Source organism: Podarcis melisellensis (assembly GCF_964234715.1).
Source record: "Podarcis melisellensis genome assembly, chromosome: Z".
Taxonomy (NCBI): domain Eukaryota; kingdom Metazoa; phylum Chordata; class Lepidosauria; order Squamata; family Lacertidae; genus Podarcis; species Podarcis melisellensis.
In genome coordinates this window covers 29,752,152-29,764,669 of record NC_138547.1, presented here as the reverse complement: position 1 = coordinate 29,764,669, position 12,518 = coordinate 29,752,152, and the positions used below count along the sequence as shown (strand labels likewise).

General features: G+C 43.8%; 1 protein-coding gene across 1 annotated transcript; it reads right to left on the bottom strand.

Annotated features, from left to right (window-relative positions):
• Positions 1-328: 328 nt before the first annotated feature.
• On the bottom strand, positions 329-11,932 carry LOC309362039 (uncharacterized protein). The gene is made up of 7 exons (XM_081897526.1): positions 11,689-11,932; positions 7,783-7,888; positions 6,680-6,871; positions 5,743-5,845; positions 3,910-3,989; positions 2,122-2,287; positions 329-683 (listed from the first exon to the last, which is right to left on the bottom strand). Exons 1-7 carry the CDS (start codon positions 11,819-11,821, stop codon positions 555-557), a joined length of 909 nt encoding a protein of 302 aa, XP_081753652.1. The 5' UTR covers positions 11,822-11,932; the 3' UTR covers positions 329-554.
• Between the last annotated feature and the right edge of the window lie 586 nt (positions 11,933-12,518).

The window sequence follows — 12,518 nt, the reverse complement described above, 5'->3', positions numbered from 1 at the left end:
ATAATAATAATAATAATAATAATAATGTGTTATTTATCCATATGCCTCCCATCTGACAGGGTTACCACAGCCAATCTGGGCAGCTTCCAACAAATCAAAACACAGCGAGACATCAAACATTAAAAGCTTCAATATACTGCTTCCCTATACTGGGCTGCCTTCAGATGTCTTCAAAAAGTCAGTTGTTTATTTCTTTGACATCTGATGGGAGGCTGTTCCACAGGGCGGGCGCCACTACCGAAAAAAAATGGATCCACTGAATACCAATTATTGCTAGAAGAACAACATGTTATAGAGCAGGACATAAGACGCTTTGGACAGGAAGAGGTGGATTGGTAGGTTCATTTATTAAATAAGAAAGATGCTGCCTGAACAAATTTCTCATTTTAATGGCTGTGCTGATTAAATATTTGCTGCGTCTTAATAGGTATGTATTCATTGGGTGTGGCTTGCGATAAAGCCCTCATGGAGAAAAGTAGAGGTAAGAGAGGCTGCACCAAACAATGGAGGACGATTCTGCAGTTGCACGTGTTTTCCATATTTATTAAAAGTTCCTAGGTGTATCTATTCTGCTGGTGCCCAATCCCATAGGGCCTTCCAGCTCTTTGACCATTCAGGTAATTCACTGGTTGATGGCCATACTTCTGGTGCTCAGGCTGAGGTACCACTGATGCCCCGGGTCTCTGAAAGGGAAAGTTAAAATATGAAAATTGGTTGATGCATTGGAAGGACTCCCTGCCCCCTCTCTAGAGCCTCCTTCCCACCAACTGCCATGTGGGATTCCAGGAGCATGAAGGAAGCAGGCAAGGATAACACCAGGCCCTTGCTACAGTTCCAGCAAGACTGTTTTCTCTCCCCTACTTCCCACAGGGCCCCCTACCACCAACTGTAATTTGCAGCAGGTGGAGAGAAACACCACGTGACTGCTCTAGACAGACTCCTCCTGCTACAGGGCCACAATTGCTTCTGGGCATGTTCATGAGTTCCATTATTTTTTCCCCTTTCCCACCAGCTTCTACTCCTGTGTATACACTTTCTTAAAGAGCCATGGAGAAGCAAAGAGTTGCAGTGGGGTTGGTCAGCATAAGACAGAAGAAAGGGAGTGGGTAGGTGGCGAAGTAGATTAAACCCTGGGGCTGCATCCACACCATACATTTAAGGCACACACACATACCCTCAGGAATTCTGGGAACTGTAGGAATTCTGGGTAATAAATGACAGCTCTCAGGTTTCTTCGTGGGGTTGGGGCAGGGATGCACTTTAAATGTATGGTTGTGCACACAGCCTAAGAATCAGGAAGAGGAAATGAGTGATGTAACAGACAGGCTCTCATAGTTACTTCTAAGGGCTCTTTCCAAATCCAGGTCTAAGCAGTGGGTTGTTTTTTCTTTTATGTTTTGTTTTCTGGTCTTTTGTTTTGTCCCACTGCTTCCCCATGAAAAAAAAACCCTCTTCACTGCTGAATCAGAACAAACAGCAATCCACAGAAACCTCAATTGCTGTTTGTTCTGATTTAGCAGTGAATAGCAGGCTTTTCTGGGGTAAGTGGTGGAACAAAAAACCCCCCACAGCTCGGACATAGACCTGGAAACTGTGGGTCTGTGCCTGAAAGCATGGCAAAGAAGGAAGTCTGAATAAGCCCTAAGGCTTACTGAACACCTATGTAGTAAACCTGATACACAGAAGGCTTCACATGTGCTCCATTTCCAGTTTCCTAGTGCAAATTTTATCAGTGGGATCTAGGGAATTGTGAACAGAGTTCTGTTTACAGATGGGGATTGTTCCTTTTTCCTACTGCAGCCCTGAAAAGTAACCCCTGAGGACTGGGAATGATGTGGCATCTGGTGCAGGGCATCCTTGCCCAACCAGGTGCTTTTCAGATGCTTTGGGCTGCAGCTGCCATCCTCTCAAACCATTGGCTATGCTGACTGGGGTTGGTGGTAGTTGCAGTCTAAAACATCTGGCGGCACCATGTCAAGGAAGGCTAGTGTAGTGGGTTCCCACTGGAAACTGAAGAAAGAGGTCCTTCTACTCATGCAGAGAGCTCTCTCTGAATCCTGCCCCAGTAAAAACAAAACAAAAACCCCCACTCCTTGTATAAGTGAGATTATTTGTACATACAGGAAATCGTTGCATGGGCATAGCAGAAAATGGGTTTATGTCCTCATAATCCACATCAGGCACCTCACTCTCCCAAGAGTTAAGCTGGCCAGCTTGGAAAGACCGACCCACAAATACATCATCTTGGCTTGGAACAGCTCTTCTCAATGGCTGGTGAGGCATCTGACTATAATAATCAAATTAAACACTTTTTAAAAAAATGCAAATATAAATTTCTTATGGGCAGATAAATGCAACAAAGAGTTATGTTTCAAGATAAATATGGCACAGTAAACCATTAAGGTGCTGCAAGTCTCTGGACTCAGCTACACAGCTGCAAATAAAACATTTTAAATGTGTTGTAAAGTGCAATATACAAATGTGAGGCAGTGAGCTATGCCAAATTCAATGTATTTTTCAAAAAAAATTTTAAAAAAGCATTTTCACAGCGTTTTTTAAAATATGTTTGTAGATTTCACCTCTGTTACGTTTGCTGCAACAGAATAACATGGCTACTTCTCTGGAATACAGATTTAGGCAAAATAACAACATGATAACCGCTTATTGTATGCACTGAATCAAAATGAATGGCCTCAGTTTTGGGACCTCAGTTTTGGCATCAGTTTAGCCCAAAGCATCCCACCTGGCTGCAGCAAAAAGCAAGATGGGAAGCAGGGCCCAGTCCGTTGGCTCAGCTGAGAGACCAGCTCCATCTAGCTTTTCCTCTCCTAAGAGTAAGTGGAGTATAGTAGTTGTAAGAAGCGGTAGAATCGTAAGTTGTGAACCGGGTTCATGTCTCCGCTCCTCCACATGCAGCTGCTGCTGGGTGACCTTGGGTTAATTACACTTCTCTGAAGTCTCTCAGCCCCACCCACCTCACAGAGTGTTTGATGTGGGGGAGGAAGGGAAAGGAGAATGTTAGCCGCTTTGAGACTCCTTCGGGTAGTGATAAAGCGGGATATCAAATCCAAACTCTTCTTCTCCCTTAAGCGGATCCTTCATTACACACTGGTCATTATAGAAAACTGCTAATGAACTTCTGTCTCGGTTTGCTTGTTTTCTTTGTCATCCCTTTTCCTAGTTGTGTCATATGAGCTCCTGCAGATCACAGGCACCACCACAGCTTCTGACCTGCACTCATTCATACAAAGGTCTGAACAAAGAATGAACATGCAGCCGAGGACTCTGTCTTTTGCAGGTTTTCTGTACATAGAGATGAGGTAGGCAAGCAGCTGCTATAGCAGGAGTGGGAAACCTTTTAATCTTGAGGCCCACAATGCCTTCTGGGTAAACTTCCATGGGCCTCATGGTGGTGGAGGCAAAATTTGATGCATATAAATTTTGCCTTTGTGCAGTAAGCTAGTTTCTATACACACACACACCTATATCCTCTGTACAGGCAAAAACACTTAAGGAAGGTACAAAACAAGGCCAGTGAGAGGTGTGGCCTGGGAGGAGGTTATATGGCCTGAACAGCTGGGAAGGTTGCAGGCAACTGGATAAATGTTTATTGGTAAGAAAAACAAACAGAAAATACGAGACTACGTGACAACTATAAGGCATGTTCTAAACTCCAGGTCCATACAAATTCTAAAATGCCTTGAAAATGATGCAGAACAATGGACTCTTCTTCCTCAGGAGAAGAAAGCTTTCAAGTAAATGGAGGGCAAATTTCAGAACAGTTCAAGATCATTTTACATTTGAAAATATATAATGGTTTCCATCATTGCCGAGCAGTGTGCATAATTTATCTTTTAGCAGGAAAAATATATCATCATTGTGAAAAAGTTTGACCAAAGGACATCATACCTGTAGTCTCCAGCATATGGTGACTGTATTTGTTCATGAGGGTGACTTTGGAGATTGTACCTGGGAAATTTAAAATCATCCTATACCAAGAAAGAGAAAAAAGAAAGAAGGGGGAATTAAGCGACAAATTGACTTCTGTTTTGTTATTTTAAAATGTTTATTATGAAAAACAGATGATAAAGATGCAACCCTTAAAAACAAATATGCAATCCCCAAAATACTGAAGACAAATAATAAGATAATATGTCTACTATTACTCACCAGCCTTCATCAACCGTATGCCGTCAAGATATGGGACCCATGCTGACTGAGGCAGATGGGAGTTACAATATAGCCTAAAAAATATCTGAAGGGCACCAAGTTGATGAAGGTTGGTATACAGGAAGAGAAAATCAGAGTGAAATAAAGACGAGTTGCAAACACATCATGATAGAGTTAAAAACAAACCTGGTTATTGTACCTTGTCCTTCCTATATTTCTTATTTCAAAAACTCAGAAAATACTGCCATCATTCTACACATAAATGATTAAAGTTTCTGTTCCTTAACTGTATATCGGGAGTGGAGAACCTGCAGCTCCTAACTCCTTTTGGCCCCAGCCAGGTGACTAACGGTCAAAGATAATATTAGTTGTAGCACAGCATCTGATGGGCTATAGGTTCTCCATCCTTGCTGTATAGGAATGAATGAAAGAATCAGTGGCTTTCTCTCCCACAGAAGAAATAGAAGTGGTAAGAGCTGTTTGACTGTGGGACCAGTTACCAGTGTCCCGTACTGGAGGTCTTCAAGCAGGGGCTGTACAACCACTGGTCAGTGATGCTCTAGCTAAGGATTTCCTGCATTGAGCACAAGGTGTTGTTGTTGTGGTTGTGGTTCTAAAAAAAACTGTATGATACCAAACCATAGAAGGGCCACCTATCTGCAGAAATGAACTTATTTCCTTGTCAGGCACACTCCCAGCTTAGCTTCCAAACTATCCCTATAGCATATTTGGCTGGCAGATTTTATAATAAGATTTTTTTTTTTGCTGCACTTTATTCTTTTGTCCTTTACAATACCTACCAGGTGTGACATTTCTTCTAGCCTTTTAGACCTTCTTAGAAGGCAAACGAGACATTTTCTAGATAAGATGTCTGCTGCCTGATGTAAACAAGTTAATTAGCTGCAGGATAGCTTTATCCCGTTAGAGGCACCTTTCAGATCAGTGCTAAATGTTAAGGGAAGTTTTGAATGAGATCCATGCTTTAAATGCTATTTATTTGTATTATTGGGGTTTATCTGTTTTATGCGATGAATAATCCTCCCCCCATATATGTGTTTTATGCTTATGTTTAATGCTTATGCTTATGTTTAATGGCCATTGACTGCAAAGAGTAACAAAACTTGAACTGGACTCTTGGCACTGCAGCAGCTATTCGTTGCTGCAGATTCCTCCTCTGACCCCACCAGGAGTCTTCTAGGCCTGGTTGGGATAAAGGAGGACAATCATATTGCAGCTTCTAAGCAAACGAAGTCCATTTGATGTCAGCTAATGCATATGCCCTAATCTCATCTTACATATCAGACATCCATTGTAAATGTCAATTGCAGAGTGGATACGGGAAGAACGCCTTTCAGAAAAGGCTGCCAGCTATTTCCCTTATTTACAAAAAATAATGCAAAACCCAGGGGCATTTCAAAAATAAGCAATGCCATCCACTGGATTAAACAAAGCACCCCTTTTACCACAATTAAATTCCAAGTCCATAATAAGCAAGCAAGCAAGCAAGCAAGCAAGCAAGCAAGCAAGCAAGCAAACAAACAAACAAACAAACAAACAAACACAATATTTTACCTGTCTTCCTTGTGAATAAGAGGCAGATCTCAACCTATTGGCCAGTTTAGGAGCATATTCTGAATGATGCTGTGGTTCAGGTCTCAGCTGCCTTGCCTGAGTACTGAAAAGATATAAGAGTCAAAAGAATGTGAGCCCTCGATTCCTTCATTCCTTCCACATACATATAGAAATTTAGTACACTGCTGGCGAGGAGGGGTGAGAACAGGAACAGCCTGCCCCGTTTCACCACCTGAGGCAAAATGGGAATGTGCTGTGCCCTGCCCCCACTTCTACCACTGCCAGAATACCCACTCCTTTCTCAGTGGGGTGTTCGTCTAAGCATTGTCACTTGTCTTCTTTGTACAGCAGCTGTACACAGGTGAGAGGAGGGCATTCTGGCACCAGTGGAAACAGTGGGGCAGGTGACGTACCACCACTTGCACTTCCTCCTTTTTTAAAAAAACAAAGTAATAAGAATAAATAAAATGTGCACCCCACACCTGAGACGATTCCCTTGTAACTATCCAACCTTCCAAAATTTCAACACCTATTACGATTGCCATAGGGCTTTAAAGGTCAGCACCAACACTTTGAATTGTGCTCAGAAACATACTGGGAGCCAATGTAGGTCTTTCAAGACTGGTGTTATGTGGTCTCAGTGGCCCCTCCCAGTCACCCGTCTAGCTGACGCATTCTGGATTAGTTGTAGTTTCCGGGTCACCTTCAAAGGTAGCCCCACACAGAGCGCATTGCAGTAGTCCAAGTGAGAGAAATTCATATTTCAGTTCAAGAAGTGTGAAGTCCATTGTTCTCCATTAAAATACAAACAGCACCTAATTTCTCCTTGATTTCTACTTGGGATCAAACTAGGTAAGTGTGCATAGACTTGCAGCCTACATGGATGTTCATTTGGGAAATAAAACATTTCCACTTAATGCAATACATACTGACTCACCGGTTTCGCTTGGCTTCTTTCTCTGGCTTGTCCTTGCAATACCGGACCCACTGTGTTGTGACAGCAGCTGCAAAAGACAGAGCCACTGCAGGGAAAACCACGACTAAAATCAAGTCCAAAGTGCTCCAAAGCTCCTCGCATTTGACACCCATGTACCAGTAATTTTTCCAGCCATTTTGATAGGAAGGGCACCTGTGGATGGAATCAAGCAAAGCAACATCAAAACAGTTTGCGTCAACCCCCTAATAGTATGATTACAACCCATCACAATGCTTTTGTGCTGGGGTGCTATCCAGTGACGTGCGGTCAAATTGGGCAGGGCTGCAATTTTTAACCTTGCTGTTTTCCTCACAATGGAACTTGTTTGTCCACGGACTGCTTGCAGGGGCCATGGGGCCAGTATGACTAAAGCGCTACTGGCACATGAAGGACTGTGATGAGTGCCAGAGTCCAAGGAAACGCTCTTTACCTTCCTGCCGCAGTGGTACCCATTTATCTATTTGCACTGGTGTGCTTTCAAACTGCTAGGTTGGCAGAAGCTGGGACAGACCACACTCTTCTTGGCTTCTTATGCCTGGTTGGAGCTAGGACAGTGCCTTTGGCATGCTTGGATAGAGAGTAGTGGAAATGTGGGGAATGTTGCAGCCTCTGACATTTACACAGCTGGGGTGTTGCCTACTGAAGAAAGGTAAGTCATATCCATGGCCCCACTCACTGTGGAATCTGGCTTCTTTCTCCACTGGCATGCGACCCCCTGAAAGTTGCCTATGGGGGAATGTGGCTTGGGTTGAAAAAGTTCCCTACCCATGGCTTAAGCACATGGTGCCTGCGTAGACATGGCAGTTGGTGCAGTGGGGCTGCACCACTCATCTGACCTCCTTCTGGCTGCACTGATGCTGCGTAACAGGATGGAGAGGCAATGAAATAAAGCTAATTCAGCTGCTGCACATCTATTCCATGTCATCCTTGCTACAAGCCTCTCTCTCCCTGCCACCCCTGTCATAATATGCAGCAGTGAGGTGGACAGAGGGAGGTCAGGCGCCCAACCATTGTCTTTCCCCACAAAGCTCAACAAAACCATAAAAGGAAGGAAAGTAACTTACTTGCAAAAGGGAATTTGATCTTTACAACCACAGGCAACTCCTTCTGGGCAGAAATCGCTTGTACTGCCTGGACAATCATCAAGGTCAGCCACACCGGAACAATTGGCTGAAAACAGTGGGGAGAGAGTTGAGCTGCATAGCAATGTCATGTTGACCATAATTTAAGATACCCATAGAGATAATTTGTGAGCATATTCTAATGAAGTGCTGCTTTGTATCAGGGGCCCTGCGGAGCTGAGTTGTTTTGCAGGGCTATTCAACATGCCACTTGGCCTATCGCTCAATATCCAAAAAAACCCCAAAGTGCTGCACCAACAAGCACAAAACAACCCCTCTGCAAACCACGATTCCAACTTAATGGTGTAACGTTGGAAAAAGTTGACCACTTTTCCTACCTAGGCAGTTATCTTTCCACAAGAGCCAACATTGATGCCAAAATCCAGCATCGTCTGAGCTCCGCGAGCACAGCTTTCTCCTGATAGAAGTGCAGAGTGTTTGAGGACTAGGACATTCAGAGGGAAACCAAAATGCTAGTAACAAGCCATTGTGCTACCAACTTTACTGTACACTTGTGAAACATGAACCTATTATAAATGCCATCTCCAGCTCCTTGAAAGATTCCATCTGAAATTTTTTACAGATCACTTGGGAAGACAGATGAACTAATGCCAGTGTACTGGATGAAGCAAAGATTACCAGTGTCAAAGCAATGATTCTTCAACATCAACTTTGTTAGACTGGTCATGTTGTTCTGGTGCCTGATTATCGTCTTCCAAAGCAACTACTATATTCCCAACTTAAGAATGGAAAGCAAAATACCAGTGGACAACAAAAGATAACTGGGAAACTCTGCGAGTGCTCCAATGGAGAACAGCCTTCACCAAAGGTGTCATAGACTTTGAAGAAGCATGAACTCAGGACGCAAAAGAGAAATGTGCCAAGAGGAAGGCACACTTGGCAAATCCACACTGTGATCAACTCCTGCCCAGAAACCTATGTCCCCACTGTGGAAGGATGTGTGGGTCCAGAATTGGCCTCCACAGTCACTTACGGACTCACTGTTAAGACCGTGTTCATGAAAGACAATCTTACTTGGCTACAAGTGATTGCCAAAGAAGCAGAAATGGGTATTCAACATGCCACCGGTGCAAGAACAGTGCATTAGTGGTGTATTTATATAGGACCACCAACATTTCATCCTGCTTTATTATTTATCATTATTACGTATTATTATTATTTGATATAAACAAACACACCTGTCCCGATGCACGAAGCACCTTTGCTCCCTGCTTCATACGAGCCACAATTAAACCAGAGCGCCTGTAATTAACAATACCTATTTCATCTAAACTGAGAAACTATGGATGGTATTTAACTTTTATTCAGAGCAGACCTGCTGAAATTAAAATAACCTAACTTTCAGGTAGTCATATCCATTCATTTTAACCGGACTAATCCCAGTAAAACTTGGTTGAGTACCACCCAATGGGTGCTACCTAGGGTGGTCTGCTGCCATATGCAACCACATCACTCTAGAAAGGTAGGTCTCTGCCGCTTGCTGGGAGGGACAAGACAACAGGGAGGCTGGTACAGTGAAAACTTGCCTGCAGAGCTGATCCAACACTCCTGCCAGTGCATTTGCCCTACTCTGATGCAAAGATACACAAAGGTGTACCTCCTAAAATTACTTCTGTTGTTCTGTTTTTGTATATTACTACTACTATTACTATTTGCCTGACCTACACCATAAGGTGTGAGGGTGAGTTACAACCACACAAAAAGATTTTAAACCAGTTAAAACAAATTACAATCAGAAGAATGGGGGCTGGGGGTGGGGTTAAGAACAGGTCAAGGTAAAGAGATGTATCTACAGTATAGCATATGAGAAAACGTATACCAGTAAACACCTGAGAGCAGATCAGAAGCCTGTGACCTCCTTTGCATCTGGTTAATAATCACCATCATCATCCACCTCTGGAATTACTGGCAGGGACCACTGTTGTTGATAGGGTGACCATTAACACATTATCATAAAAGAGGACACAGAACTGCATGACATCTCTGTGTGCTATTTTATATGTATGGATGCAAACTTATGACTAATGCAGAGAAGACTATGATCAGGTAACCTGAGTGCTGCTCTTTCTGCCCTCGAGATGCTAATGGCTGATGGAAAACTTTAAAGTACCTCCCTTCCTAGGGTTATTAGGGGAAGAGCCGTGGCTCACTGGTAGAGCCTCTGCTTTACATGTAGAAAGTCCCAGCTTCAGTTCCCACTGGCATGTCCAGGAAGGGCTGGGAGATCCTTTCAAATAAAAGCCAACTCCTGCTTTTCCTTTGAATGTTCTCTTTCAGCAACCTAGTTTAGGGAGCTTTCTAACTGTTGCTATTGCTAGTCAGAAAAACATAAGAACATAAGATGATTCCAGCTGGATGAAGCCAAATACTTACCTAGTCCAGTATCCTTTTCCCCACAAGTGACCAAACAGATGCCTAGAGGAAGCCCTGGTTGATCTCTTGCACACCATCTAGAGATCTTCCAGTACACCCTTATCTACGTCTGCCATGCCTTCCCTTGCCTGACGGCACAATTCTACCCATATTTCTCCAGAAGTAAGTCCCATTGTGCTCAATGGGATGTACCCCAAGTCCAGGGGCGGAGAACTTGTCCCCCTTTCATATGTTGCTGGATTTTCATCACGTCCAGCCAGAATGGCCAATAGTCTAGGATATTGGGAGATGCAGTCCAGCATCCTTTGAAGGGTTGCACAGTTCCCCAGCCCTGCCCTGAAATCATAACCTAACTTAATGCAGATTAATATTGGACTCCTTAAGTTCAGGTCCCATGTGCACCACATTTTTTAAAGCAGTGTTATACCAGAAGAAGAAGAAGAAAAAGAAGAAGAAGAAGAAGAAGAAGAAGAAGAAGAAGAAGAGGAGGAGGAGGAGGAGGAGGAGGAGTTTGGATTTGATATCCGCTTTATCACTACCCAAAGGGGTCTCAAAGCGGCTAACATTCTCCTTTCCCTTCCTCCCCCACATCAAACACTCTGTGAGGTGAGTGAGGCTGAGAGACTTCAGAGAAGTGTGACTAGCCCAAGGTCACCCAGCAGCTGCATGTGGAGGAGCGGAGACGCGAACACGGTTCCCCAGATTACGAGTCCACTACTCTTAACCACTACACCAAACTCGCTCCCAGTCATGCCCTTCCCCAAAGAACCCTGAGAACTGTAGTTGGTTATTGGTGCTGAGGAAGACTCTTATTCTATTTACAAAGCTACAATTCCCAGAGCAGTCTAACAACTACCGCATTTTTCGCCCCATAGGACGCACTGCCCTATAGGACACACCTAGGTTTTTTGGGGGGGGAATAAAGAAAAAAAATTATTTTCCCCCCAGGCACGGGGCTGGCACGGGGGAAGCCCGAGCTTCCTCCGACCCCAGCCCCCAGAAGACCCTGCTATCTGCAAGCTTAGGCAGCCACGCCGGTCTCCCCAGGCTTATGGACAGCTGTGCGAAGCCCGGGCGCACTGAGGATTCCTAATGCAGGCAGCTCTGCGCAACCTTCCGGAGCCAGGCACAGCTTGGCGCCGGGCTCCGAAGGGTCGCACAGAGCTGCGCGGATCCCGGGAGGGCAGGCAGCTCTGCACGACCCTCCAGAGGCCGGCGCGGTTGCGCAGAGCTTCCTGAAGCCTGTATTCGCCCCATAGGATGCACCCACATTTCCCCTTCATTTTTGGAGGGGAAAAAGAGCATCCTATAGGGTGAAAAATACGGTAATCGCTTTTCCCAGGTAACTCTGGAAACTGTTGCTAAGTGAGGGGGAACAGTCAGGATTGCGTTTTGCACCTAGGAGGATCTTGTTCAACTAGGTCTCATCTATAACCAGCCCCAAATGTTTCTTACGATCTGCAGCTTCCGTCGTCAGCCAACTCTTGGATAACAAGGCCAGGAGAAGGAAGAGAGCACCAGAGGTTAACATGGTGGGATGCTGTTTGGAACAAGAGTTAATCCTCTTCTCTGGGACACTCCTGCCCATCTGAGATTCTCCTTCAGTTTTGATTTCTTGTTCTTGTTCTTTCTCCTTATAGCAGACCAAAGGTCCTGGATTCTGAACTTGTTTTACAGCAGCCTTCTTGTAAGCAATTACTAATTAACTTTTCTAAGGTAAACCTATTTGCATCCATTTTTTTATTTTTAGAAATTACAAAAGAAATAAAATATTTATAAATATATATACAATTCCATAATACCACACATCAATGGTGGTTTTAGGAGCACTACATAACTTAATAGCTATCCTTGGTTACTATTCTATTTTGAGCAGGAGATCAAATTGTATGAGTGAAAATAATATATGAACATTGAACATTGTCCTGGAGTTTTAGTTTTATATTCCAGTTCTCTCTCTCTCTCTCTCTCTCTCTCTCTCTCTCTCTCTCTCTCTCTCTCTCTCTCTCTCTCTCTCAATATAGAAAACACATCCTCTAATAGCTCTTTTATAGCATACAAAATAAATCAACAATGCTATATTCAGTGATTTTTTTCTGGGGGGACGCATATCCCTAAACATTTTGTGAATCTAAGTTTGACCTCATTGAGGGGCAGTATTTCAATATGTGTAGGAAAATGAGACATTATTTTTTTTTTAGAAAAAAAAGCACTGGGTAAGGGGCATGTCTCCCCTAACATTTGGAGGGTATCAAAAGGACACAATCCACGGTCATCCGTTAATG

Coding starts and splice junctions, on each gene's coding strand:
- LOC309362039 (XM_081897526.1), bottom strand. CDS start 11,821: ATGGGCAGGAGTGTCCCAGAGAAGAGGATTAACTCTTGTTCCAAACAG. Junction 6,872..7,782: donor GATCAAATTCCCTTTTGCAA/GTAAGTTACTTT, acceptor TTCCATCCACAG/GTGCCCTTCCTATCAAAATG. Junction 2,288..3,909: donor CCATATGCTGGAGACTACAG/GTATGATGTCCT, acceptor TGATTATTATAG/TCAGATGCCTCACCAGCCAT.